The following is a 25,224-nucleotide window of genomic DNA, read 5'->3' as shown; positions in this document are numbered from 1 at the left end:
TCTTGAGCTTCCTAAGGCAGAAACCTCAACTTACTCATCTTTGTAACCCTAAAGGGCCCATCACAGTGCCTTACATGTATCAGATGCTAAATTACATTTTATTGCATTGAAATGAATAACACAAGTTGGACTAGTCATAATCATAGAATCAGAGATATTTGAAATGGAAAATATAATTAGTAAAAAAATTAATTAGCATCTTTCATTCCAAGATCTCAAAACTGTTTACCAGTCCTCCTTAACCAGTGTAGAATACACTGGTCACCAACAGAGGCGGTCCAAATGTTAGGCAAATCTGTCTTCCTTTTGGACTCTGAAATAAGTTTATTTCGGCTAAGTTACAAACAAAAACATAAAGCCAGAGGATGGGATCAGCTTTAAAGTCAGTTCAGAATCACGGAAATGATCACCTGGGGCAGAAGTTCTCAAACTTTAGTATCAGAATAATTTGTAGAGCTTATAGCTGAAATAAGAAAAACAATTTGATCATCTCCATACATGATGAAAAGACATCTGCTAAAGCTCCATATTTATTTATGGTAAAATCTTTTAAAAACAGGAATCAATAAAAAAAAGTCCTTAACAAGACAGAAAATATCATTTCTATTTCAACTCAAAAGCTAATGCATACTTAATGGTGAAACACCAGAGGATTCCCAACAAAGCCAGACTCAAAGATACCTATTTAATATCATTCTGGGATTTTTTTTTATCCAATAAAATTATACAAGAGAAGAAAAAAGATACAAGAATCAGAAAGAAGTCAAAATTCCCATCATTTGCAGATGATGTGATTGTTTATTTGGAAAACTCAAGAGAATAAGTTGACAAGGTATTAGAAATAATAACTCATTGAGGTGACTAAACATTTGCTATACAAAACCCTATAGCTTTCTTTATATACATACATACAAATAATAACCAGTTATAAAATATAATGAAAGATCTCATTTATAAAAGAAACAAAAAAGGTAGTTTCTAAAAATAAACTTAACAAGAGAAATGAAGAAACATTTTAAATGCTAGTGAAACACCTAAAAAAGCTTAAAAAGAAAACTTCCTGTTCTTGAATAGAAGACTCAGAGGCATAAGCTGTCAAGTCTTAGTAAATTAATTCATATATATTTTCTCAGTCACAATGAAAATGTCACCATAATACAAATACCAACATGATTTTAGAATATTCTAGGAAGAAAGAATAATGCCAAGAGACTAGTCTTAACAGATATGATAATATATTACAAACTTTAGTAATTTACACAGTTTGATAAGGCCACATGAATAGACAAAGTCTACTTCTGAAAATCTGCTCTGTAGATACACTTACTTGCAAATGTACAGTTTATGTACAGATACATTTCACTGCAGTACTGTTTATAGTAGCCAAATACTGAAAATAAATCATGTCCATTATTAAAGTAAAAAATAAATTATTTTTTAGCAATGGATTCTCATATGGGCATTCTCCAAAAAAATTTTTAAAGATTTCCCTCTTGTCCATTTTAAAGTGAGGAACTCCTTTGAAAATTAAGACATTTTTATTTGATATGTACGTTCTGTGATATAAATTTCTATGAAGGAGGGATTTTTCTGTTAAAACTGGAAGGCATTTTCACAGAGGACGCAGTAGTCTGACATGCACGCCCGGCTATCAATATAGAACTTGGCCAATTTTTGGTAGTGAGATTTTGACCTTGATAAAAAGTCAGGATCGGCATGTCCAAAGAGTGAACACAAATTGTTCTATAAGAAAAGGCCTTAATTTTTAATTTGCTGCAGTTTAAGAGGGCCCCTAAAAATACCATGCCCCCCAAATTTTAAAATCTGGCTCATATAAACACAAAAAGGAGAACTCTAGCACAATATCTAAAATGGGTAACATTCACCCTGTGGGAGCTGGTTTCTTCAGTGAAGAAACACTAAACACTAAATAGTAGGGATACGAGCCCTTCTATAAATGTGTCAAGCAAATAAAAAATGTTAGTAATAGAAAGTACACTTAGGTATTTCATTTTCCCATATCCAAGATAGCAACAGAAGGAAACAGGACTGTGGCATCTCTAGAATTCTCAGCAGTTCTTGAGATTCTGTTACCATGACTCTAGCAAAACTCACTAACAGGTATATTTTATCAGAAAATTTCTAGAGCGCCCTCAGCTTTCTTATCTCAGTTACCTTCTTCTAACCTTCCTCTTCAACCTGACAAAGGACAGATAAATGTCTACTCACAATGTCAGTGTCTACAGACACTGTATGTGCATGCCTGAGAAGAAGCCTATCCTGAAATGAAAGTCAGCTATCTGATATATAAACTGATGTCTGAATCTCTAGAGCTTGACTTTCTTCTATTAAAAACTGTTTGGTCCCATAAGCCTTGTGGATTCATATCTTATCCTATCTTTCATTTATCATGTCACTTATCATGTCTTTCAAAATGTGCTCCAAATACAAATCTTAAAACCTTTCCTATAACAGGGATAAAGTGTACTAATTGCTTCAGGGAATATAAAAACATATTAAGTAGAGTCCTTGCCTTTAAAAAAATTATGCCTCCCTTGCTAGAATGTGAACTCTAAGAAGGCATGGACTTACTCAGTCTTGTTCATCACTACATCTCTAGCAACCCAAAACAGTACTTGGCAGACAGAAGGTGATTGAAATATTTACCAAGAAATGAATGAACCAATGAACATGAAAATAGACAACACACTTTGAATAATGAGAGAATATGCCATGTTTTCTGGGGGACTATTCTAGGGCCAACAGAAGTTAAAAGAAGGAAAAGATTAGGGCAAGCTGCCTCCTGAGAAGGCAGGAGGAAATGGTAATTAAGCCACCCTAGAAGAAAGGATTTAGATGGATAAGGAAGAGGGAAACAAGACTGGCAAAGACCAGAGATGGGGAGGACCAAATGTGTTGGAGAAGAGTGAAGAGGCTTGGGTGACCCAAGGAGAGGGTGTATGTTGGGGAGCAGTAGAAGCTACATTGAATGAAGAGAGTGAGGAAAGTGAGGGCAGACTGCAGAAGGCCTGAATAAGTCAGGAATTTTATCCCCCTTGGTTGGGATTTACATTCTTAAATCATTTTTCACATCACCAATTTAATGTCTAAAGGAAAATGAGCCTCCAAGAAGACATAAATCTTAAAAAGCAGTAGGGCAATGGAGCCAATAGCCAATCCTGGGGGCCCACATAAAGGTAAAATTTGGGTTATAAAACAGTCTTAAAAGTTATTATGAGTTCCACAGTTTATTAAAATTAATGGTTTATCAAAGAATAATAAAAAAAGTCACAGGTCTAAATTCACTAGAATTTTCACACAAAGATAAACTCTTAAGTAGAAACTTACTTTTAATATCACAGCAGGGTATATTTAATCGATTTTTAAAAATATTTTAACTGTTAACTACTATTAACCGGAGAATGACGTCATTCAGTAATTCTGGAACACCTAGAAATATGCAGACATCAAAAGCTCTGAATGGTTCTTTATTAGACAGTCACAGTTTTGAAGACAGCTTCAGATAAACCTAACAATTGAGAAGCTGTAAATATCCTTGTTCTTTCACCAAACTCTAGCTATATTTAGTAGCATGATTTTCTTTGTTCAAGAGTTATTTGCTATAACTTTGCATTTATGTTCTCGAAGGCAGAATACCTTGGGTATATTAGTTAAGTTGATAGGTGGCTGCATGGATGGACCAACGAATGGACCATCAAATGACTGTATTTAGATCTGTGAGAGGTAACGGCTATATTCTGCATATATGTGCATCCTAGATCTTTCTTAGGCAGGGCTAAAGCTTCCAGGCTTTTGCAAACGCATCTTTCATATTTAGCAACAATCACTCAGATTAAAATGGAGCAGAGGGAATAAGAGAGTCTGGAAGGGAAGAGCATGATTCTAGGCAAGGCTGCTGGTGGTTATGAGAGCAGGAATGGATTTACTGTCAAGCTAATGAAGCCTATCATTGGGGCCCCCTCCCTCTCACAGGCCCCTTCCCGGGCCCACAAGCAGCCCCAGTGATGGGTTCACATGGCTGTATGCTTCTGTAGAATCTGCCAAAGTAACGTATAATCGAACTCATTCTCCTAAAGAGGGCCCTCAAAATAAGCTTCAGGCCACTCACCAACTGGGTCTGCACTGTAGGAAGAGGCTGGTAGCAGGAGGAATGCTGCTTCCTGAGAACACTGGCAGAGCAGGGGGAACAGGAGCTTGGGGTGCCAGTCAAATTTCTGGGTGCCTTCTCTCTTTTTTTAAAAAAAAACACCATTTCCGAGGTTCACAGTTCTCATACCACGATTTTCCTTTCTGCTTTTACATCTTTGCAAATGAAGTCACAGAAGACATTCAGCTGTTACAAACTTCATGTCAAGCTTTGAAGTGCTTTTTAATAGCAGAAATATTTGGCTCACGTGTGGGCTTTGTAGCTATGGTAAATACCTCTTAGTTATCTGTCGCTACTGTTATTCCACACCTCCAATTTGGAGGAGAAATTCTGCATATGCATTGAGGCACTAAAGAAGAATATTGAACTATATCTCAGCTCTTTTGTGAACGGTTTCCTTTTATTTCTTCTCACATGGAGCTAATGCTTTCATCATATTGTACTGGTCATGGGTGGGAAAGCAGTGGATAGAAGGGGAATGCTGATTATTACATCATTGGTTGGCAGTTTCCTCTTAGCTTCTTGAAGGTTAAGTGGTCAAGTAGTTCCTTAATATGAGATCAAGGCATTTCAAGGACTGACTCATCCACCTGTTTCCTGGCAACGTGCTTTCGTAGACTTTGGACAAAATGCTTACAGTGGTTAAAAAAGAAACTGACCACAATTAATATGAAATAAAGACAGAAAAAAAACCCCTCATCTTGGAAGTTTCTGTACGACTACTGACGTACAGACTATATGTCCAGGTACATCTCAGAACAATATATTAGAAATAGCATTTTTGAGAACAATAAATAGAAACAAAGGCATTCTGGATCTATCCTGTGTTGAACAATGACATTTTGCTTCTTTATGTAACTTCATTATTTTATGAAGGGATGATAGAAAATACTATTGCACTCCATAAGTTAAACACCTGACATTTTTATTCCTCAAAATGCAACATTTTAGAATTCTAGATATGTTTATTAATTAGTGATTATTAACACCCAGTAAACAACATTATGTCTTGTAAAAACACAATCTCTCTTCACAGCATGATGCTGAAATCTATTATTCCCTGATTCCATATGCTGAAATACACTCAAATGGTCACAAATGACCTTAAGCATTAAATAAATGTAAATGAGGACAACATAGAAAATGTGTTTTTGATTGATAACTAAAAGACCAGGTTGAAAATCACATCCAAAAATGAAGTCTTCCACAGAAGGGTATGGCAGTCTGCACTGTGGAATAAAAGCTGTCCTAAGAATGAAGAATACCCAGGTAAGAGATTGCTCTTTCTCTGGACCTACTGGAGGTTTTCTGCGAAACAGAACTGGTTTATTCATTTATTTGAGAAACACAGAGCATACTGCCCCCTGTGCTATCAGCCTACTGTGAACATTCTAATGCAGGATTCAAAAATTCGTATATGGACACATTACATTCACCAGTTAATATAAGAAAAAAAAAGTTATTGCTACTCCATATCCTCATCCAAGTATGTTTTCCACTTTAGTTTTTAAGCATTGTTGCTATTCATCCACCTTTGTTCCCCTGCAAGCTGAGCAGTTTGGGGTGGGAAAGCATCCTCAAACATAGAGAAAACTCAAAATGTCAAAGGATGACAGATTAACAGTAATTAAAGAATTAATTAAAACTTACATTGTTCTTCCAATAATGTCTGTGGTTAAACACATAAAGGAAAAATACACAGGTACAGATACTTCTTGTGAAAACTACTAAATGATTACTTATTCCTCTAGGTCCATACCAACAGGGCAAAATTAAAACGTAGCATCACAGGAAACACCATTGTTCTGGTTGAGGGTAAGCAATTCTCCTACTTTGGATAAGAAGGAACAGAATCTAAAAGGGAATGAATACCTAGACTATTTTAAAACCATGAAACAGAACAGGGTTTCTCAATATTGGTTCTATTGACATTTTGAGCCAGAGAGTTCTTTGCTGGGGGGAGGGGTGTGGGGATGTCTTGCGCAGGCCTAGCGGCATCCCTGGCCTCTATCCACTAGATGCCAGTAGCAATCACCTTGCCCCAGTTATAACAATAGAAAAGTCCCCTGGGGCAAAATTGCCCCCCTCCACCAGGTTGAGAACCAGTGAAATAGAGCCATTCACAGGAAGGTCCCAGGCTGGGCCTCTCCCAACCTCATACTGTACCCTCTCAATCTCATACTGTACCCTCTCAATCCTTAAATCATTCCCAACCCAGTGTTTAACATAGTTATCTTCAGTTTTTCTCATCTATTAATTGTAGGTAATGAAAACGCCTGCCTGCTTCATTACAGGTTCTTATAAGCGTTAAATAAGATACTTTTAAAGTGCTTAAAACAGTGCCTGACCCACAGTAGGTGTTTAATAAATATTAGCTATTGTTAGTTTTAATAATCATCCATAGTACCGAGAAAAGCAGTTTCAACCAGAGTGTTTTAATGCAAAAAGGTATCTTACCAGCTTGATATGTTCCCAGTCTTAAACACACCAGCCGTCTGATTCCTTGTGATGATGTCTCTCACATCTATAGGCCACAGTTAAGAAAGCTTCTGCAGTGATTGTCAACTGACTCCCTGCCAGAAAGAGGCCCACAAACACTACGATATTCTTGTTGTACGTGGGATCAGCATGGTGAGAAGGGCGGTAGCGTGTGAGGCAGGAGGAGAAGGGTGTAGCCCTGTCTCTGCCACCAAATGTTGAATTACTTGTCACAGGCAAGCTTTAATTCCCTGGACTGTAGTTTTTTCACCTGTGAAATATACATTCAGGGAGCACATTGGCAAGGCTCAGGGTGATAAGCACTGGTCAGGGAAGATGACTGTACCATAGGTGCCAGGCCCCACTTGCTTAAAAGAGCTAGAAGCCCCAAGGTAAGCCTCTTTCCGTCAGTGGAGAGGGCGCTGGCAGTCTTCTGAGACTCTCCAAGTTGAAGTATTTTCAATCTCTTAAATGCCAGTGGGGAGAGTGAGGATGAGCAGCAGGGAAAGACTTGGGGGGAAGTGAGAAGAGAAAGATGGGGAAAGGCTGGAGAATCTCAGAGAAAACTAATTACTGAAAAAGAAAATTCAGTGAAAGTCGCCTTGAAGAACTGTCTTTACAGACCTACAGTTTGGCCTGTGGCCATCTGCTGACACGTAAGGACTTGTACAAAAAGAGCCATATTTATTGAAGCCATGTTTTGAGGAGCTGGTCCATTAGAGCACAGAGCGCCATCTTCATGAGGACCCGTGGGAGAAATCATGTCAGGTTGCAACACTGGGAAAAACTGGACTTCAGATCAACTAGTTTTGCTTCAACTTCTGGACACTGTAAATCTTATAACTGCTCCTCTTTCTCTTTTTGTTCTGGTCCTTGTGCAACTCAGAGCCAAATGGATGATCTAAGCTGAACAACTACAAGCGCTCTATGGCACATCTTTTCTCTACCGGTCCTATTCCTGCCTTCATGATGTTTTCCTGGCTTTCTACTGTCCAACTGCCCTCGCTTTCTCATTTATTTTATATGGTATATTCTGTGTGTCACTGTAAGAAGCCTTAAAATCCCTCTTTTGGAATAAAGCAAGGTTTAAATAAACAAGAAATAAAATAATTCCAGTGAAGGTTGCAAGCTGAACTAAATTGGGCCCATGGGGAGGTGACCAAGCAGACAAGCGATGTTCCCCTATTGCTCAGAAAAACAGATTTCCTGAATGCTCAAAGCAAGCACTGGCCAAGATCTCCCTGCAAGAACAGAGCCACAGGACATTTTAACCTAAATCTCTGCTTGAAACACCCGGCACACCCATTTCTTCTCTGAGTGAATAAGCAGGTACTGTGATAGCTTTCTTCCCCCAGGAGTGGGTAGGAAAAATCAATTAGGTCTCCTAATGAAGGGCTTTGTTGAGGTTTACAAAAGTGCTATAATGCAGACATTTTTTTTTTCCTGGGTGAACTTTCCTGTATGCAAATTAAATACCGTTAAATTACATTCATTAAAAAAATAAAAGAGACTAATTTGCCTACTTGTTTTGATTAACTAAAATGACACATCGGCCTACAGTTTTGTCTATTTCAGGAAGAAAGTATTTCAGGAAAGTCTTCTAAATGAAATGTCTTGTAGAAAAGGACAGGTGACGTCTTTATTCTGAGAAGAACAAAATTAGTAAAGAGTCAGCTGACAACTGGTTTTGATTAAGTTCCCCCACACTATGGCCACACCCTTCTCGGCGTTTCCATGACATCCAAACCACATGCCATAATGTGCTCGGTACACCTGTAGCGTCGTATGAGTACATGACTAATCTATCAAGCCAAACATATTATTTTGTTAGTGGAGGTAATACTTTTTATAAAATAGTCACAGGGAAGTTAAATTATATAACTCAGAAAACCTATTAATAATTTTTAGTAAACATCTTAGCACTATATACTTTTATACAATTTATAAAACTGTGAGTCCATGTGGCCAGGCTGAAGCAAGAATATGTATTTATATTCTAGAAGCAATTTTTTTTAATGAAAAAATTCACAGCAGTACTTAGGCTGCTTTATTTTTAGAACTGGGAAGGAAATATATTTTGTGGTTTAGGAGGTGTTTTTTATATTAAAACAAGTACCAAGAGAAAAAATGGCCATAGTATATTAAAATATTGCCTTAAGAGATATATTTTGATATTCTGCTCCCTACCCTTTACTTTATTTATTTATTTATTTATTTATTTTTAACATCTTTATTGGAGTATAATTGCTTTACAATGGTGTGTTAGTTTCTGGTTTATAACAAAGTGAATCAGTTATACATATACATATGTTCCCATATCTCTTCCCTCTTGCGTCTCCCTTCCTCCCACCCTCCCTATCCCACCCCTCTAGGTGGTCACAAACCACCGAGTTGATCTCCCTGTGCTATGCAGCTGCTTCCCACTAGCTATCTATTTTACATTTGGTAGTGTATATATGTCCATGCCACTCTCTCACTTCGTCCCAGCTTACCCTTCCCCCTCCCCACATCTTCAAGTCCATTCTCTAGTAGGTCTGTGTCTTTATTCCCGTCTTACCCCTAGGTTCTTCATGACTTTTTTTTTTCTTAGATTCCATATATATGTGTTAGCATACGGTATTTGTTTTTCTCTTTCTGACTTACTTCACTGTGTATGACAGATTCTAGGTCCATCCACCTCACTACAAATAACTCAATTTCATATCTTTTTATGGCTGAGTAATATTCCATTGTATATATGTGCCACATCTTCTTTATCCATTCATCTGTCAATGGACACTCAGGTTGCTTCTGTGTCCTGGCTATTGTAAATAGAGCTGCAATGAACATTGTGGTACATGTCTCTTTTTGAATTATGGTTTTCTCAGGGTATATGCCCAGTAGTGGGATTGCTGGGTCGTATGGTAGTTCTATTTTTAGTTTTTTAAGGAACTTCCATGCTGTTCTCCATAGTGGCTGTATCAATTTACATTCCCACCAACAGTGCAAGAGTGTTCCCTTTTCTCCACACCCTTTCCAGCATTTATTGTTTCTAGATTTTTTGATGATGGCCATTCTGACTGGTGTGAGATGATATCTGATCGTAGTTTTGATTACCCTTTACTTTAGGTCAGATTCTGAGGTGGTTCCTCTGGCTGGCGCTGTGTCCAATAATAGATTTTCTCATTCTTCTGTGTCACTTCAGGGTAATAAAGGAAATTCAATCAAATCGAGTCAATCTGTCCAGGATAGTGTTCAACAGCATGGACCAAATCCTATTCTCTGAATGCACCCACCTTCTGGAAGACTCCAGTGGGAGATGCTGGGTGCAAAGAAAGCCTTAATGTGATTTCTGATTAAATAGATACAGAGCAATCACCTTCAGTCTCCTAGTCTGGGCACCTGGACTTCCGAGCTCTAGGATATATGCTTGTGGCTAAAAGAAATCAGGATTCTGTAACTAGATTTTCTCTTCAAACAAAGCATGGTTCAAGAGCGGGGATCCATCTTAATTTTGTTTCAGTTGATTTTTATCCTTAAAAAAATATATATATATGTATATATATATGTTTGTATAATAACAGTTATTTGAACAAATTATATATATGTTATATACATAAATATAATTAAGCTAATTATATATAAATCTTGTTTAAAATATTAGCCTCCTCCTGCAATTAGTGATTATTATATTTATCAGTAGCTGTATATATTCAATACATTTTTGAGAGTTGGCATTGTTCTTTAAGCAAGAAAGTATTTTTAAAATAATAACATTGTGATTCACAAAGCATTACTTTCTTGGTTTATGCTACCTTTAGTTTCATTGCACCTCACTGATGTGGCAATATTTGTTAATTTAAATGCTGTGAAATATTCTTAAATGTGCTTATTACTCATATGAATTGAGAGTACGATGTAGAGGTGTCTTGAACTCTGTTAGCAATGTCAACTGTACATTTATGGATGAGAAGCCTTTTCCTCCAGTGCAAGACGGTACTCACCAAATCATTCTAGTTTTTGGTGAAGAGATGGTTTAACGGGGGTGGCAGGGAAGCTATGAAGTCACATGAACCTGACTTCTAGCACTGGTTCTGATACTTAGTGACTGTGTGAATTTGGGTAAATTAACTTCTCTGAGCTGCACCTCAAGAATAGGAATAATGTACCTATTTATAGACTTATGGAGTACCACATAGTAGGTGCCTAACACATAGTAGGTGCCTAAATCACGTCAATTCATGATCTTTTTCAATAATTCAGGCAAAAACTTTGGAGGGATGAGAGGCTGGTGATGGTAACTAAAGTGAGGTTTGGCAGTTAAGCTTTATTTTTTTTCCCTGTTGCTCAAAACTATTATGTGAACATTTTTATTGTATAATTTAAATGACTGGAAGGAATCAAAGAATTTCTGCCCTGTAGATTTTCAGTGTTTTTCACGTGTATAAATGTGCTCTGTATAGGTATAGTCTGTGTCCTCCAAGAACAGGAACTTGGTCTGTCTTGTTCACTGCTATATCTTTAGCACTTGAAATGGCATGCAGTTAATAGTGGTTTAATTCATTTTAATTAATTAATTAATTAGCTTAATTTATTAGCTAATTTAAATTTAATTTTCAAAGCTATTTGTTGAACTCCTACCCAATGTGAGGCACACAGAGTCCATTTTGGATCTATCTAGTAAATAGAAGAACAGCTGACACTGATATTGGAGGAAGGGGCCTGGACCCAGGATGATGGCCTGGCATTCCCAAGGTCTCAACCATCCACAGGCTGCACAGTCCACATGAAGCTTCATTTATTAATTATTCAAGTCAGGGATTTTGTTAAATAACATAATGTTAAGCCAGGGGTATCTTCTTTAAAATTCACAGGAGATTTACCCATTTTTGGAGAATCCTAAGCTCAAGATCATGATCCAGACGGTGCATATTGTGGGGATAAGATGCTTGGGTCAGAATCATGAGCCTGGGTCACCAAGCATTGCCATATTCTGCAGATAACCTGCTTGGTGTTTACTAAGGACGGGTCAGGGCAGGGTACTTGTGTTGGGTGAATTAGTGAGTGTTCCAGGAAGGGCTGCTCACCTTAGGTGTTGTACTTTTATTCATTATGATTTGGAAGAGGCTTAGCATCAATAATAACTCGGTATACCATTTCTTTCCCCTATTCTTATGTCACTGTCAACACCAGCTCCAGACTTTATTGAGTAATTATTATCTGGGGGCACTTGGAGATTTCTTTCTTTATTACACTAAAAAGGCTGTGCCAAAGAAGAGGGAACACAATTCACACTATTTTAGGATAAATTCGAGAACTGGATGAACCAAATGATCCCATTCCTGATTTATCCTTTATTCCCTTTGGGTACAGATAAAACAGCATCTGAAGGGCTCTCAGCTAGGGGGCTCTGGGTTAGACCCAGCACTGCAGTTTAAAGGCCAAGGAGAACCTCGGGGACATATACCCATGAGTCTGAGAAAATATTTAACAACATTCCCTTATACCTCAAGTCTTACTCTCTTTTCAGATATCTCTGCTTAATAAATCTCAAATCCACATCTAGCTTTCTAGGTTCAAGGTAGAGAGCTCTAGACATAGCCAAATCCGTTTGATACATTTTATGGAGACAATAAATAACCTCACAACTGGTTGATATGCTTCTATGATATAAAGATTCAAAACGCCTCCATTCATTGCCTCATATATTTTAAAAATAGAAATAACAGAAGATAAACAGGAAATATCAGAAAAGGCTATTTTTAAAGGTAAAAATCAGAATCTTAGAAGCTTAAGAGCCTAGGAAGTAAGACTCAGTTGGATTCACTCAATTCAGATGCCTAGAACAACAAAAATAATTTTTTAAATGATGAGAATAATATACAGGCCAATACTCAGATGTGATGTGTGATTGCCAGGTCGATTTTCAATTACATTTCACTGATGTATTCATTTGTTTCTTAATGTGCTCATCTTGCCCATTAAGAATAATTAGCAGCTTTGCTTAGGGATTTTCTGGCTTCTGGCAATGTTTCTCCCTCTTTTTTGTTGACATCCACTTTTACTTTTTAGAAAGTAATTTTTGGATAATATCCTACAACTGCTATATAATTTAGGCTTCCTAAAATTTTAAAGGAAAGATGTAAACAGTAATTTTTAAATGAGTTTGTTTCAATCTATATGCATCAACAGTATGTGATTCAGTGAATCTGTTATTTTACAGAAAATGGGCACACAAATAGAAAAAAAAATATTTCATTCATATTAACCTCACTAGGTAAAACAGCTTACAACGAATGCCAGTTATAAGCTCTGGTAGCAAATCAAGAATAACATTAGTATCAAAAGCAGGAAAAACATGTTGCCAATTTTTAAGGCTTTATGCATGCTTTTTTCTCTTAATTAAAAAAAATTAGATCTAGTTACAACAGAAAAAGGCACACAAATGTAGAACAACTGCATGATAAAAACTGAACTCCATCAAGAAAGTCCTAAGAGATGAAATAAAACACACTAACAGTTTTGGTCTGCATCCTGAAAGGACCTACTTTATCTACATTGTAAAGTTCTTCCCCTCCTGCCCTTTGGCACCCTGCTATATTAAACCCATTGTAAAACCCAGCACAATAAAGCACTCTCAGGGCTGAGCTTCTGAGGACCAAATGTTAAAAATCCATTTTCTTGGGAGGGGGCTGTACCAATCATTTCTTTGAAAGGCCCGTGGAGTGAGTACAGAATCTGAGATTTCCTCTCTGATTTCAAGAGCTGGCATGGAATCTTTTCTGTTTAAAGCAAAGGTGCATTAATTAATGACTAGCATTGCTTCCCTTCTTTGGAAGCTCTGTAGTTTAGCTCAACAATAATTTTAGTACAATTAAATTTACATACTCTCCACAGATGCTTCCCATAGTTTGATAAAAGTTCTAATTGGTTTCTGATGCTATTAAATAAGACACCTGCTGACTTGAGAAAGACCTCAGGTTGCTGGGCCCAATCTGAAAGTTTCCGTGGTTAAAATGACCTTCTCTTTCCCAATAATCCTGCTTTTTTTTTCCCCCCAAAAAACATCGCTGGGGCTGAGCCAGCATACCTGACTTCCTGTTGCTCTCCGTGTTCCCTGACATGCGGAGGAGGAGCAGAGTGAAATGATACAGTGCATGGAAGAACTCAGAATAAAGCAGAGTGAATGAAACAACATCGCTCATCTTCAGGAATATTTTGAGAAACTTGCGACAGTCTGAAGATCATGATTAAAATCCTGCATTTGAAAAAAGGAAGCACCTTTTGTGATCTCTTTCCCTTGTGTGAAAGGCCAAGATTGTGATTGGCTGTTTTTCCTTCCTGATTTTTTTTTTTTTTTTTTTTTTTTTAAGTCTGTCAGGCAATTAGCTGGGTGGGGCTCTGTAGAGCACACAAGTGCCGCTGAACAATATTAGCTACTGTGCTTCTGGTACCTCCTTTCTCCCGTCTGAGCAGCCTGATAGAGCTACTGCAAATTTTATTTTCAAAAAATTATATAGCAGAGGCAGAAGAAGAAAATCGAAAATAGGCTCTAGTAGGATGCTTACCTCTTACAAAAATCAAAACTGCTTTGGCATTTTAGGGGCCTAAAATTCAAATAAGTAGATTGCCTCTTTCATAATGTAAATGGAAGGCACACCAAAAAATCCAAAGCAAATATATCCTCCACTTTTCCTCTCAATTTCTAACGGCTGTTAACTGCCCCTGAACAAATCAGCTCGATTGCTAAAGTAGCCACAAATTATGCTTGCTTTCTTAAAGTACAGTTCAATTTTCATGAACTCTGTGTACATATTAGTAAAGCATAATCTAATATAATGGGGTTTGAACTGTAATAGCATAGCAGAAAAAAAGAGATAGCTTTTATAATCCTAAATAAAAGGAAATAATGAAAAACTGATAGCCGTTTCCAGTGGGGAGATATAGGGAACTCCTCGGGAATTAGCGTAGGTATAATATTGCATGGTCTGCACATACAACATCAAACGGAAGAAAGGTAATAATGAACATGAAGCTGGAAGTTAATTTTTACAAGCAATATCCAATATAATAAATGTTAAATCATTTATTTTATCCCGGCAAATTTCAATGGAAATAAAAGGACAAGAGTGCTTGAAAATTATTATGAAACAAATGTTCTTATTGCTTTGAGTGGTCCACAAATCATAAGCTCCTTTATTGAGAAGTGACTATAAAAATCCATTGAAATTAAAAAAAAAAAACCACTTAGTCGTATCCAATGAATTCCATATATTTCTACTTTTTCTTAATTACTTATCATGTGTGTGTGGGGAACTCTCTTTTAATACCCCATGCTGTCTTTCTTTATATCAATTGTTACTCAGCCGGGAAAAAGGAATGAGCACAACAAACCCGTTTTCTATCTGAATAAGGATACTTCTGATGGCCTTTTCATTCCCATCAGTTAACAGAACTTCTTTGACATCTGCAGAAATAGCAACCTGAAAAAAAAAGGGAGCACAGCAAACAATGAGCAAATATGCTTGTCTGTGTGGAAGTGAAGACAGGAGTGACAAGCCTTCAGTATCATGCTTCCTCACCTATTTCTCTGTAACAATCTTCAATCTTTTTTCATTTTATGTCTGCATTATTTTAATCATTCAATCAAATCAGTCAATACTTTTATCATTCCATTTGCGGGAGCCTCTATCTTGCTATCATTCTGTTCGGTAATTGCATTGTGACAGCGGATGATGGTATTCTGAGAGGCTTTCATTTGTGGGCTTCTGTTTATCTAGTAGAGCCATCATACAAGGCTGTCACTCTGCCTTTCAGCTTGCTTCTGTCTGACTGCCTGATGCCCTTCATATAACTTTGCATTGCAGGCAGATGGCTTTGTGAGGGTAATTTTTTTGTGAGCTTTGACATGCTCGCACATTGGGCTGTAACCCTGACACATTGTGTAAGAGCGACAGGTTTGTCAAATGCCAATCAGTGTAACAATATGCTTTTATTTGTAGAGACATAAAAACTTGTCTAATGCACTGTGCTGCTACATAATATCTCCTGAATACATGACTCAGAACCCAGAGAATGGGGAACGACGTTCCTGAATGGCCAATCTAATTCAAAAGAATCTAATTACTGAGCGCTCTGGATCATGTTTGTTGGTGTAATAATGCAGGCAAAACATTAGCAGCTATATCATGGTGCTCCAACTGTGATTCGCCGGGCTATTCCTGTATCTTAGCAAATGGGACTATAATCTGAAAAAAAAAAAAAATGCTTTCGCTATGGCGAAGAAACACTGTGCGAGGCCTGGAATGTCACAACAAGCAATATTGACTACACTGAGGTAAAATGTTTCTGCTCATCGAGGCAACCATAAAATCAATATGATCCGAAAGTAAGTCAATCTAGAAGGTCTCTCAAGACCCGGCAGCTTGACCGCAGCTGATGCTGTTGACGGTTCTCTGACCCAGCAGTTGGAGGCCCTGGAACATTTTTCCTTTTGTTCCTCCCTCTGAATGGGATTGGAATTGAGAAAAGACCTACCATGAGCCCAGCCAAGCATGTCATGCCACCCCCTAGCTCACACACAGCAAGGTCCCTGAAAGAGAGAAAAGAAATGGTAGAACCCACACAAATTAGATGAAAATGGTCAGAGAGATATATATGTTACAAGAACAAATTGCCATCTGCAGTAAGAACGGCGCTACCAGGAAGTTGTGGAGACATGACGAGGCTACCGCATGTCGTTTTGCGTTTTAAAAATAATTATGAAATAGAAAAGTCACAAAGCAGGCAAATCAGTGGGGGTTCCCTCATTAGTGTTCACTGCAACATTACCACCGCTGAGCTGAAAAATCGGAGAAGGTTCCCTTTTTTTCCCTTGTCAATGGCGCTGTCTTTTAGAACTAAACTAGCTAGAGTAGCGAAAGATAATTGTTAGGAAAGGATAACACTGTTAATCCACATTCATTCCTTCAAAAACAGTTAGTTAGACAAGTAAATGAAGAATATATATGAGTGTGTATATACCTATATTATGGTCACATACACACAACACACACACAAATACATGCAATCTTGAATTAAAAAAAAAAAATTCTAAAACAAACTGAAACATTTTGGAAAGCTGAACCGCCCCCATAAAGAACAATTACACAAAGAGCATTTAGCAATTAACACTTAAATCACAATTGACCCCAACACAACACAGTGAATAAACAATGCGGCGACATAATATGGTTAAGCCAGCAAACCCAGGCTCAAGTAGTGACTGGGCTCTGACTTCACCGCTCACAAGTAAAGCAGCTCAGAGTTAAAGCTGACAGTCTGGGGGGGTGTGGGGGGGTGCAGTCTGGCACTCTGCACTTACCTTCCTCTTTGTGCCTAAATATCAGCCCTCACGTGTGACATTCTTGCCCTGGCCCAGTGCTCGCTGATTGGAGCTCCAGGCAAGCTTAAGCACAGCGAGATGAGCAGATGCCAGACTTCTAGGGCAGCTCTGCAGCCCAATTCGATACTGCCCTGTTCTTACTTTATATGCTTAGACTCTTTAAGAGATCGTTTCTTCTTCCCAGTTTGGGAAGTTTATTTCCTCAACAGGATAAAAAAAAAGAGAGAGAGAGAGAAAGAGAGAGACAATCAAGGGAGGGAGAGGTGAAAAGAGAAGGAAGAGGAGGAAAAGAAGCCAAGCAAGGACATTCATATTCTGAAATACACATAATGAGTATTTAGTTGTTCAAAGCAATTACAGACTGGTTGGTAAATATGGACCCATAGAGCTTCAAAAACTACATATTATTGACCCCATCTTGTAAATACATATTGTTAAAACACACACCCAATCTTGTAAGTATATATTGTTAAAATGATCACTAACGGCTTGTCTGGAATCATAATGGGCTATTCAGGAAGCATATGTTGGATGACTTTTATAAAATGAGAATAAAATGAAAAAACCCATATTTTCTGGGTCTACCAAACATCTTCAGCATTTTTTTAAAAAAGGAGTTTTTTCTTTTTCCTGAATCCCATCCATGGGTTTAATCTATAATGCACATTGACAGTTGAAAACATTCATTTCCATAGCATGAATCTGTAACAGTAATTTATATTTTACAAATACATATTGTCTTGGGTATATAAAATACCTTTAAAATCAAGGGTGGGATGGCATCTTTAAATGATAGCTGTGGGGTATTTATTTATCAAATGTTCTGTAGTGACTTCCCTGGCAGAAGTTTAAAGAACGTCTTTATTGGTTTTTTTGACCATCACAATCGGTAAGGATTGATTGAAGCTTCACTTTTGTTTCCCCAAAATCAAAATGAAATAAAATGCCTTGAGTGGAAATCAAAAGCCTTTGACATATAGCAAAAAGCTTGCTGTGCAATATTAGTACCCAAAGGCAATTCAGATTTCTTTTTCAGAAGCAACATGTTTTCACCATGACCTTTTTTCCCCTTTCCTTCCTTTGTTTCTTTCTTCCTTTCTTATATATATTTTTTTTAACAGTTTAATTTGAAGAATGTAATCATGGCAATCCTTAATATGCCGATACAGTACCCATAGTGGGCTAAACAAATTTTTAGGTGCAGCTTTGTACCTGAATACATCACTGTGCTTGAGGCAGTAGTAAGCCAAAACCTCTTCAGCCGGCCAGATGCCTGGAAAACACAAGAGGATATAGACTTTTTGATTACAGAAGTTTCTTCTACAAACACTCTCTACAGTCATTCTCTTAAGAAATGCCTTTTTGAAAATAATGTTCAGTACAAGCTATTTCAACTTGACTCAAACTTACCGTAATTATTACTAGTAACGTCATATCACACGCATTTCTTTTGTTGTTGATTATAACTCTTTTCCCAGGAAAATAGGATAATATCCTAAATAATTTTTACTAGATTTCAGTCACAACGAAACAGTAAAACAATAACAACCAAAATTACAAATATCCAAAATTAAATTTTAAATGGTATTTCAGGTAGATCTCACTCTTGTACACATGAATCTTCTTTTTGGCCAATTCATAAGCATCAGTTGAAGACAAACTGTATATGCAGCTCATATTCAGCAAAAATAAATGGAAAAATCATTTGCAGGAGCAAATAAAACCACTGAGGTCATTATACCTTTTTGTTTGATTCCATACTAATGTTTTTCAATATGCATAATTATTTCATTTCTTCAATTAAAAAAATCAAACTGGAGTATAAAATTGAGAAATTCAAATTTCACCAACTTTAGTACATCTTTCAATTTAACAATAATCCTACCCACTAAATTCCATGGAGGAGCATTTTCTAAAATCATCATCTGTAAATCATTTATTTAGAAGACATATAGTTTTCATGAATGAATATAAATTGTTTTAAGAGAAAACAGACATGCTTGGAAATTATAGTTTATAGTGGTTATCCCAAGATTACAAGTGTTTTTAATTTTTTTCTTTATATTTCTGGTATTTTCCAAAAATTTTTACAATGAATATATATTGCTCTTATAATCTGAATAAACTATACCCTTATAAAAATTATGTTTTCCCATATGGTCAGACTTAAAGATCAGGCAGGGTACCAGGCATCCTGCACCGCCTGGGGCTGAGAATGCCATGTGGTCTTGGGAAAGAGCAGGGAATGTTCCTTGCCTTAGCACTAAGCACTCTTCTAATGGGTCCTGATGCAAAGTTGAAACACCTAACGTGACTTAATTTTCCCAGATGCATCTCCAGCTTCAAGGAGTAAGAAATGCAAACATTTCAGAGAAGATGATGTCAAAGAAATGGTAAGTAAAATCCTAAGAGAATCAATGGATAAACATACAAACAGCAAAGAAATGACTCTATAGAGCATCTGTTGCAGGAAAGTCCAGTCAGGTGTATTCACTAGCTCAGTCTTCCTGGCATTTCTGGTAGAAATGACAGTTTGGGGGAGAAACGAAGTAAACCAGCAAGAAGTGTCTGTAGTCATATTTAGAAGGAAAGTCAGAGAAGCAGTGGAGTGTAGCAGTTAAGATCACAGGTACTTAGGAACCAGACTCAGTTGGGCTCCAGCCCCAGCTCTGCATTCCCTAGCTGAGTGACCTTGGCTAGATTACTGAACCTCTCTATTCCTCAGTTTCCTCACCTGTAAAATAACATTATTGTAATATCAACCTTACAGGATTGCTGTGAGGATTAAATGAGTAAAGTATATGAAATGTATTTAGAACAGCTTCTAACTCATAACAAGCTCAAAGAAAATGAAAGTTGTTGTTAATGTTATTCTCCTGCAAAGGAGGATAAAAGAGTGGAAGAGATAATATATGAACCCTAAACAATTATCCTAATAACCAGAACACATGGAGAACCTTTTTAGCCTGCTCCTAATGATTAGCTTTGGCACAACCCCAAAGTCCTAATACCTGGCCTACCTCCACACAAAAAGAACTCCAGAAAGACTAAAACACATAATAAAATTCTCTGAAGGAAGAGCCCAAGACAGTGTTCCACACCAAGTGAATATAATCACCACAATAATGAATTTCTTTATGCCTTCAGTAGATGGTTTTGAGGTTTTAAAAAATAATGATAGGGGAAGGGTATTTGACTAAAATTCAAGTCTTGATTAAGTACAAAACTTGGACTTCTAAAAGGCATAGTCTTTTACAATAGTTTTATAATTTTCTCCCCAAAATTATAGAGGTTGATTTTTAACTAAATTAAATACAAAAGGTTCAAAGAACAAAGTTTAAAAATCACCTAAAATTCCACCACTAGTATATAATCACTGTTAACATTTTGGACATCATTCCGAAAAATCTCTCTAGGCATAAAGATATTTTACACAAGTGGGATCTTCTCATGGATGTATTCAATAATCTCATTTTGCCCTACTCAGTATGATGGATAGATTCCCACGACAAAAAAAAATATACTATACCTGCATCATTTTTAATGACTGCCTAAATATTTTATGTTTGCATCATAATTTATTTAACCAGTTTCCTTTTGATAGACATTTAAGTTAATTTCTAAGTTTTTGATATTATGACATTATAAAGTGGTAAAATAAAGACACATTTTTTTCCCCAACATATAATTTTTCTCCTTAGGTCAAATACCCAGAAACGGGAAATCTGGTCAAAAGTCAAGTACATTTCACATTCTGATATATCAAACTGCCCCCCCCCCACAAAACTGTACCAAACTATACCCCTAATAAGGGTGTTTATTTCCAGGGGACTTCCCTGGTGGTCCAGTGGTTAAATGTCCATCAATTAAGGAATGGCTAAATAAAATGTGGTATGCCCATGCAACAGACTATTATTTGGCAATAAAAAGAAATAAAGTACTGATTCATGTTACAACATGGATAGAACATGAAAACATTATGCTAAGTGAAAGAAGCCAGACACAAAGGACCACATGTTTATGTCTTATTTTTCCATTTATGTGAAATGTCCAGAATAAATGAGGGGTGATTGCTAATGAGTACGAGGTTTCTTTTAGATGTGATGAAATATTCTAAAACTGATTGTGATGATGGTTCCACTACTCTGTGAATATACTAAAAAAACAGTGGGTGAATTGTATGGTATGTGAATTATATCTCAAAGCTGTTATCTTAAAAAGTTTTCTCATTCCATTACATGAGAATGTAATGGTCTTTTAAAAAAGATTTTATTTTTAAAGAAATTATACACATACATAGTTTAAAGAGACACTGAGTTTTATGAGAATGATTAAGACAAAACAGTAGTACCCAGCCCGCCTGCCCAATCTTTCTCCTTCCCCAGGAATTACTGCTTTCAATTCTTTTAGCTGATTCTTCTGGTAATTACATTTTTCTACATACGTGTTTATAATGTTACTTCTTGATTTTTCAGTTTTAGGCAAAATCTAATGACCCCCATTATGGAAGGTAAGCATTTTTTGCCTTTATCTCTACTCCTTTCCCCACACCACACATACCACACTCCTCAACCATCCACCATCACCATCTTCCTAATACAGATATATTATAATTTGGTAAGGTCACTACTCATTGTCAATTTTATTATAACCATGAAAAAAAAACAACTGAGCTATGTTGTAAACTAGGATTGGTTTTTCTCTCATGCATAATTTTTCCCCCCTCTGGAGTTTATAATTGTCATTTTTTTCCTCTCATTTGCTAAGATTTTTTATTCAGTCTCAAAATCCAGTTGTTGATTTCTCCTTTCAATACAGTCACTCACATGAGGTATTCTATCAACTTCATTAGGAAATATCTCCTGTGTTTCCTGACCTGCCTAGGTCTGGACTGGACGCCCAATATACTTAGTGTACCAGTGTAGCTCTGATCTCCTGAAATCCATCTTCCCTATCATTCCAGGCTTCCTTTTGTCCTTCTGCTGTGTTCCATCTCTCGTGTCCTCTATGCTTTGTCTTCCTTTCTTGATTTACTTCCTCATTTTAGTGTAACACAGGCTCCGGCAGCTTCTTGAAAAAAAGTGTGTGGAAGGTAAATGTTAGAGAGCTTAGATGATTCAATGGTGATTTCAATCTGGAAACTCCATGTTTTTCAATTCCTGAAAAAAGGTTTTTGGGAAGTTCCATTGATTATTTCCTTACCTCCATTTTTACGTCCTCTTTCTCTGAAACTTATGATTTGGATGTTGAATCTCCTGAACTCATCCTCTAATTTTTTAATCTTTTTTCTCCTGCTTTCCATCTCTTATTGTTTTCTACTTTTTTGGAAGTTTTCTCAACTTGATCTTCCAGCTCTTTTATTGTTCTTTTCATTTATGCTATCGTTGGTGGTAGTTCTCTGAATATTTCTTTTTCAGAGCATCTTACTCCTGTTTCATGAATGCAATACTTTTTAAAAATTACTTGAAAATATTAATTATAGTTTAAGTTTTCTTATCTTTACATAGTTTGTCTTCCTCATGTTGCTTTTTTCTGTTTATTGGTTTTGGTACCTGTCACATTAAAAGCTTTCCTCAGATACATCTGGTAGTTCTTTGTTGTTTACATAAACATGATTGTAGAAAGATAAAAAGCTGATTGGAGGTGAAGAGGGCTGAGGAGTGTGGGTGGGGTGTGAGTGGAGAGGCTCAGCAATCAGTCAGCATACTTTAACCTAGTCCCTCCACCCTGCTTTTGGTGCACTCTCTGATTTCAACTGTGCCTATTGTCCTCCAACCTAAAAACCCTTGATTTAACCCTTTCCAGAGAATAAACCTCCTCTTCTGTTGGCAGTACAGAAGGGGAAGTTACCCAGTAGCCTGGAATGGGGAAATTACTGCTTCTTAAACCATTTTCAATCAATCCTCCTTATTTTAGCGCCCCCTCAACTCCTACTTTTAGAATTACCTGGTGACACCAATTCCTGAGCCTTTCAAAGTTGCAGGTATGAACTGGGTTGGTTCTCAACTTTCCCAATTGCTGGCTTTCTAATATGTGCTAAGTCAATGACGTCTCATCCATGTGCTTCTTGGCTTCCAAAATTATGTTGTATGTTCTCTTATTTTGTCATCCTTGTGGGTTTATGTCTTAAAAACATCCCTTTAACAGTGGTTCTGCTTCATGTAACAGAGAGAAACTCATTGGAAAAGTGATGAGAATAATTTTTAGAAGGACATACAAGCCAAGGATGCTAATGGCGAGGTTTTTTTTTTCTCAAGATTTTTATACTCCATTAATAATATTGTAGGGTTCTATCAATCAATTATAGGCACTTTTGCTATATTCTTGACATCATCTGATGAGGCAGAGCAGAATGATCATAGTGGCATTTACAGCAGCTAAAGTATTGATCCCCCCCAAAGCATTACAAAACATTTTAATTAATGGCTTATTCTAGATAACTTGTTTTCTAAAACATATGCCATGAATTAGGACACTTCCTTAAAAGTTATTCAGTCACGTGACTTCCTATTCCTTAGTGCTTTCTGTATAAATTGAATTACTTTAACTCACAGGAGAAAAGACCTTTTTCATCCATTGGACCTCCATAAAAGCATTAGCTAAACAAGAGTTCTATTTGGAAGAAGAAGAATATTATTCTTAGATTTCCATGGTCATTTGATTTCATTCCTTTTTTTTTTTTGAACAAAGGTTTTATTCCCTATAGATAGTTCTGTCAGAACTGGGCCTATTGAATCTGTTAGACTTCAGAAAACCCATAGTCAGCCAACACTAAAATATGAAAAATTAGCTTTCTATGTAGAAATAATGAGGGGCAAAGTTGGTGATGTGATCTATTTCATGTATGCAACCACTTTTTTCTCATCTCTGAAGTAGCTTGTTTAGAATTACTTTAAATGCCAAGTTTTGTGGTTAATTTAGAAACAAACACATTCATCATTAACCCAAAGGCTGAACAAATCCTAAAATTAACTGTCTGTAGATATTGAGACATGAGTCTCTAGCCAAGCATGGGTCTTTCTAGATCACTTCCATTTGAGAGCTTTTTGCTTCCCTGTAGTCCGTGTTAGGAACAAGTCCTGGGACTTTGACAGAAAGCATCTGACAGGCAGCACTGCTGACTCCCTCTTCTCACTCTAACAGCTTGTACTTGCCCCATGATGCCAACACACGTAGCTCTTGCAGCAGAGACATGGCTCTTCTGTGCTCAGCTGATGTTTGGACAGCAAGCAGCAGCTTTCTTCACCCTCCTCCATCTAAATGATCATGTCTATCATGCAGGAGTCAGAAGTAAGGCCTCTTTCAAACCTGAGACTTAAACGGAGAGCCCAGCACACCTTTAGCTAAGCTGTTGACTCTTATGGAAGAAGAAATGCACCAGTGGATATTACTAAAACGGCTGGAATGGGTAGGTAAACCTCTTGGACTGTTTTCAGTGTTTATGCTCTGTCTCCTTCTCCTTAAACATTTCTGCTTTGTCATTGATGCTTCAACCCAGATTAGAAATCCATAAGAAGACTACAGAATGCTCTATAAATATTTATTGGGCATCTACTATGTTTCAGGCCCTGTGGATCAGCAGGGAATGATACAGCACGGTCACTGGAGATTCAGTCTTGTTAGGGAAGGAGACTATTAGACAGACAATTACACAAATAATGTCCCTAATTATAACTGTAATAAATGCTGTGTAGGAAAAATAGAGGGTGCTTCTGAGAACCAATCATAGGGGACTTAACCTGGTTGGAGGGGAGGTTGGGAGGAGTCCATCAGGGAACACTTCTCTGTAGAAATGGCATGTAGGCTGAGACCCAGAGGATGAACAGCCAAGTAGAGGAGGAAGAGGGGCACAGGGCTGGAGGGAATGGTCCACAGAAGGGGAGCACCATGAAATAAAGCTTTGAAAAGAAGAGTGTGATGTTCCAGGAATGGAAACAGGGTCAATGGAGCTGTAGAATAAATGAGAAAGGAATAGGTAGGACAAGATGAGACTGGAGGGGTGTTTAGGGGCCAGACCCCACAGGCTCAAAGGCCATATTAAGAATTTTAAATTGCACCTTAAAATAAATATGTTTTAAGCGGCAGAGTGGTATAACCAGATCCACATTTTAGAAGATCAGTCTGGCTACTCTAGAGAAAATAGACTAAAAAGGGGCAAGAGGAGGTGGGGGAAACTAGGCAGGAGACTACTACAATTACCTAGGTGGGTGCTGAT

At 37.1% G+C, this 25,224-nt stretch overlaps 1 protein-coding gene across 2 annotated transcripts in view; it reads right to left on the bottom strand.

The window, feature by feature from the left end:
• CAMKMT (calmodulin-lysine N-methyltransferase) overlaps window positions 1-25,224 on the bottom strand; it is a 399,695-nt gene that overhangs the window by 38,324 nt on the left and 336,147 nt on the right. For both annotated transcript variants that reach the window (XM_061210698.1, XM_061210699.1), the window contains exons 4-7: window positions 18,222-18,282; window positions 16,163-16,217; window positions 15,045-15,108; window positions 6,626-6,692 (exon numbers count right to left, since the gene is read on the bottom strand). In XM_061210698.1, coding sequence (XP_061066681.1) covers window positions 6,626-6,692; window positions 15,045-15,108; window positions 16,163-16,217; window positions 18,222-18,282 — 247 coding nt within the window. The remainder of the gene's footprint in view (window positions 1-6,625; window positions 6,693-15,044; window positions 15,109-16,162; window positions 16,218-18,221; window positions 18,283-25,224) is intronic.

Source organism: Eubalaena glacialis, chromosome 14, assembly GCF_028564815.1.
Source record: "Eubalaena glacialis isolate mEubGla1 chromosome 14, mEubGla1.1.hap2.+ XY, whole genome shotgun sequence".
Lineage (NCBI taxonomy): Eukaryota > Metazoa > Chordata > Mammalia > Artiodactyla > Balaenidae > Eubalaena > Eubalaena glacialis.
This window is presented reverse-complemented; position numbering and strand designations above follow the sequence as displayed.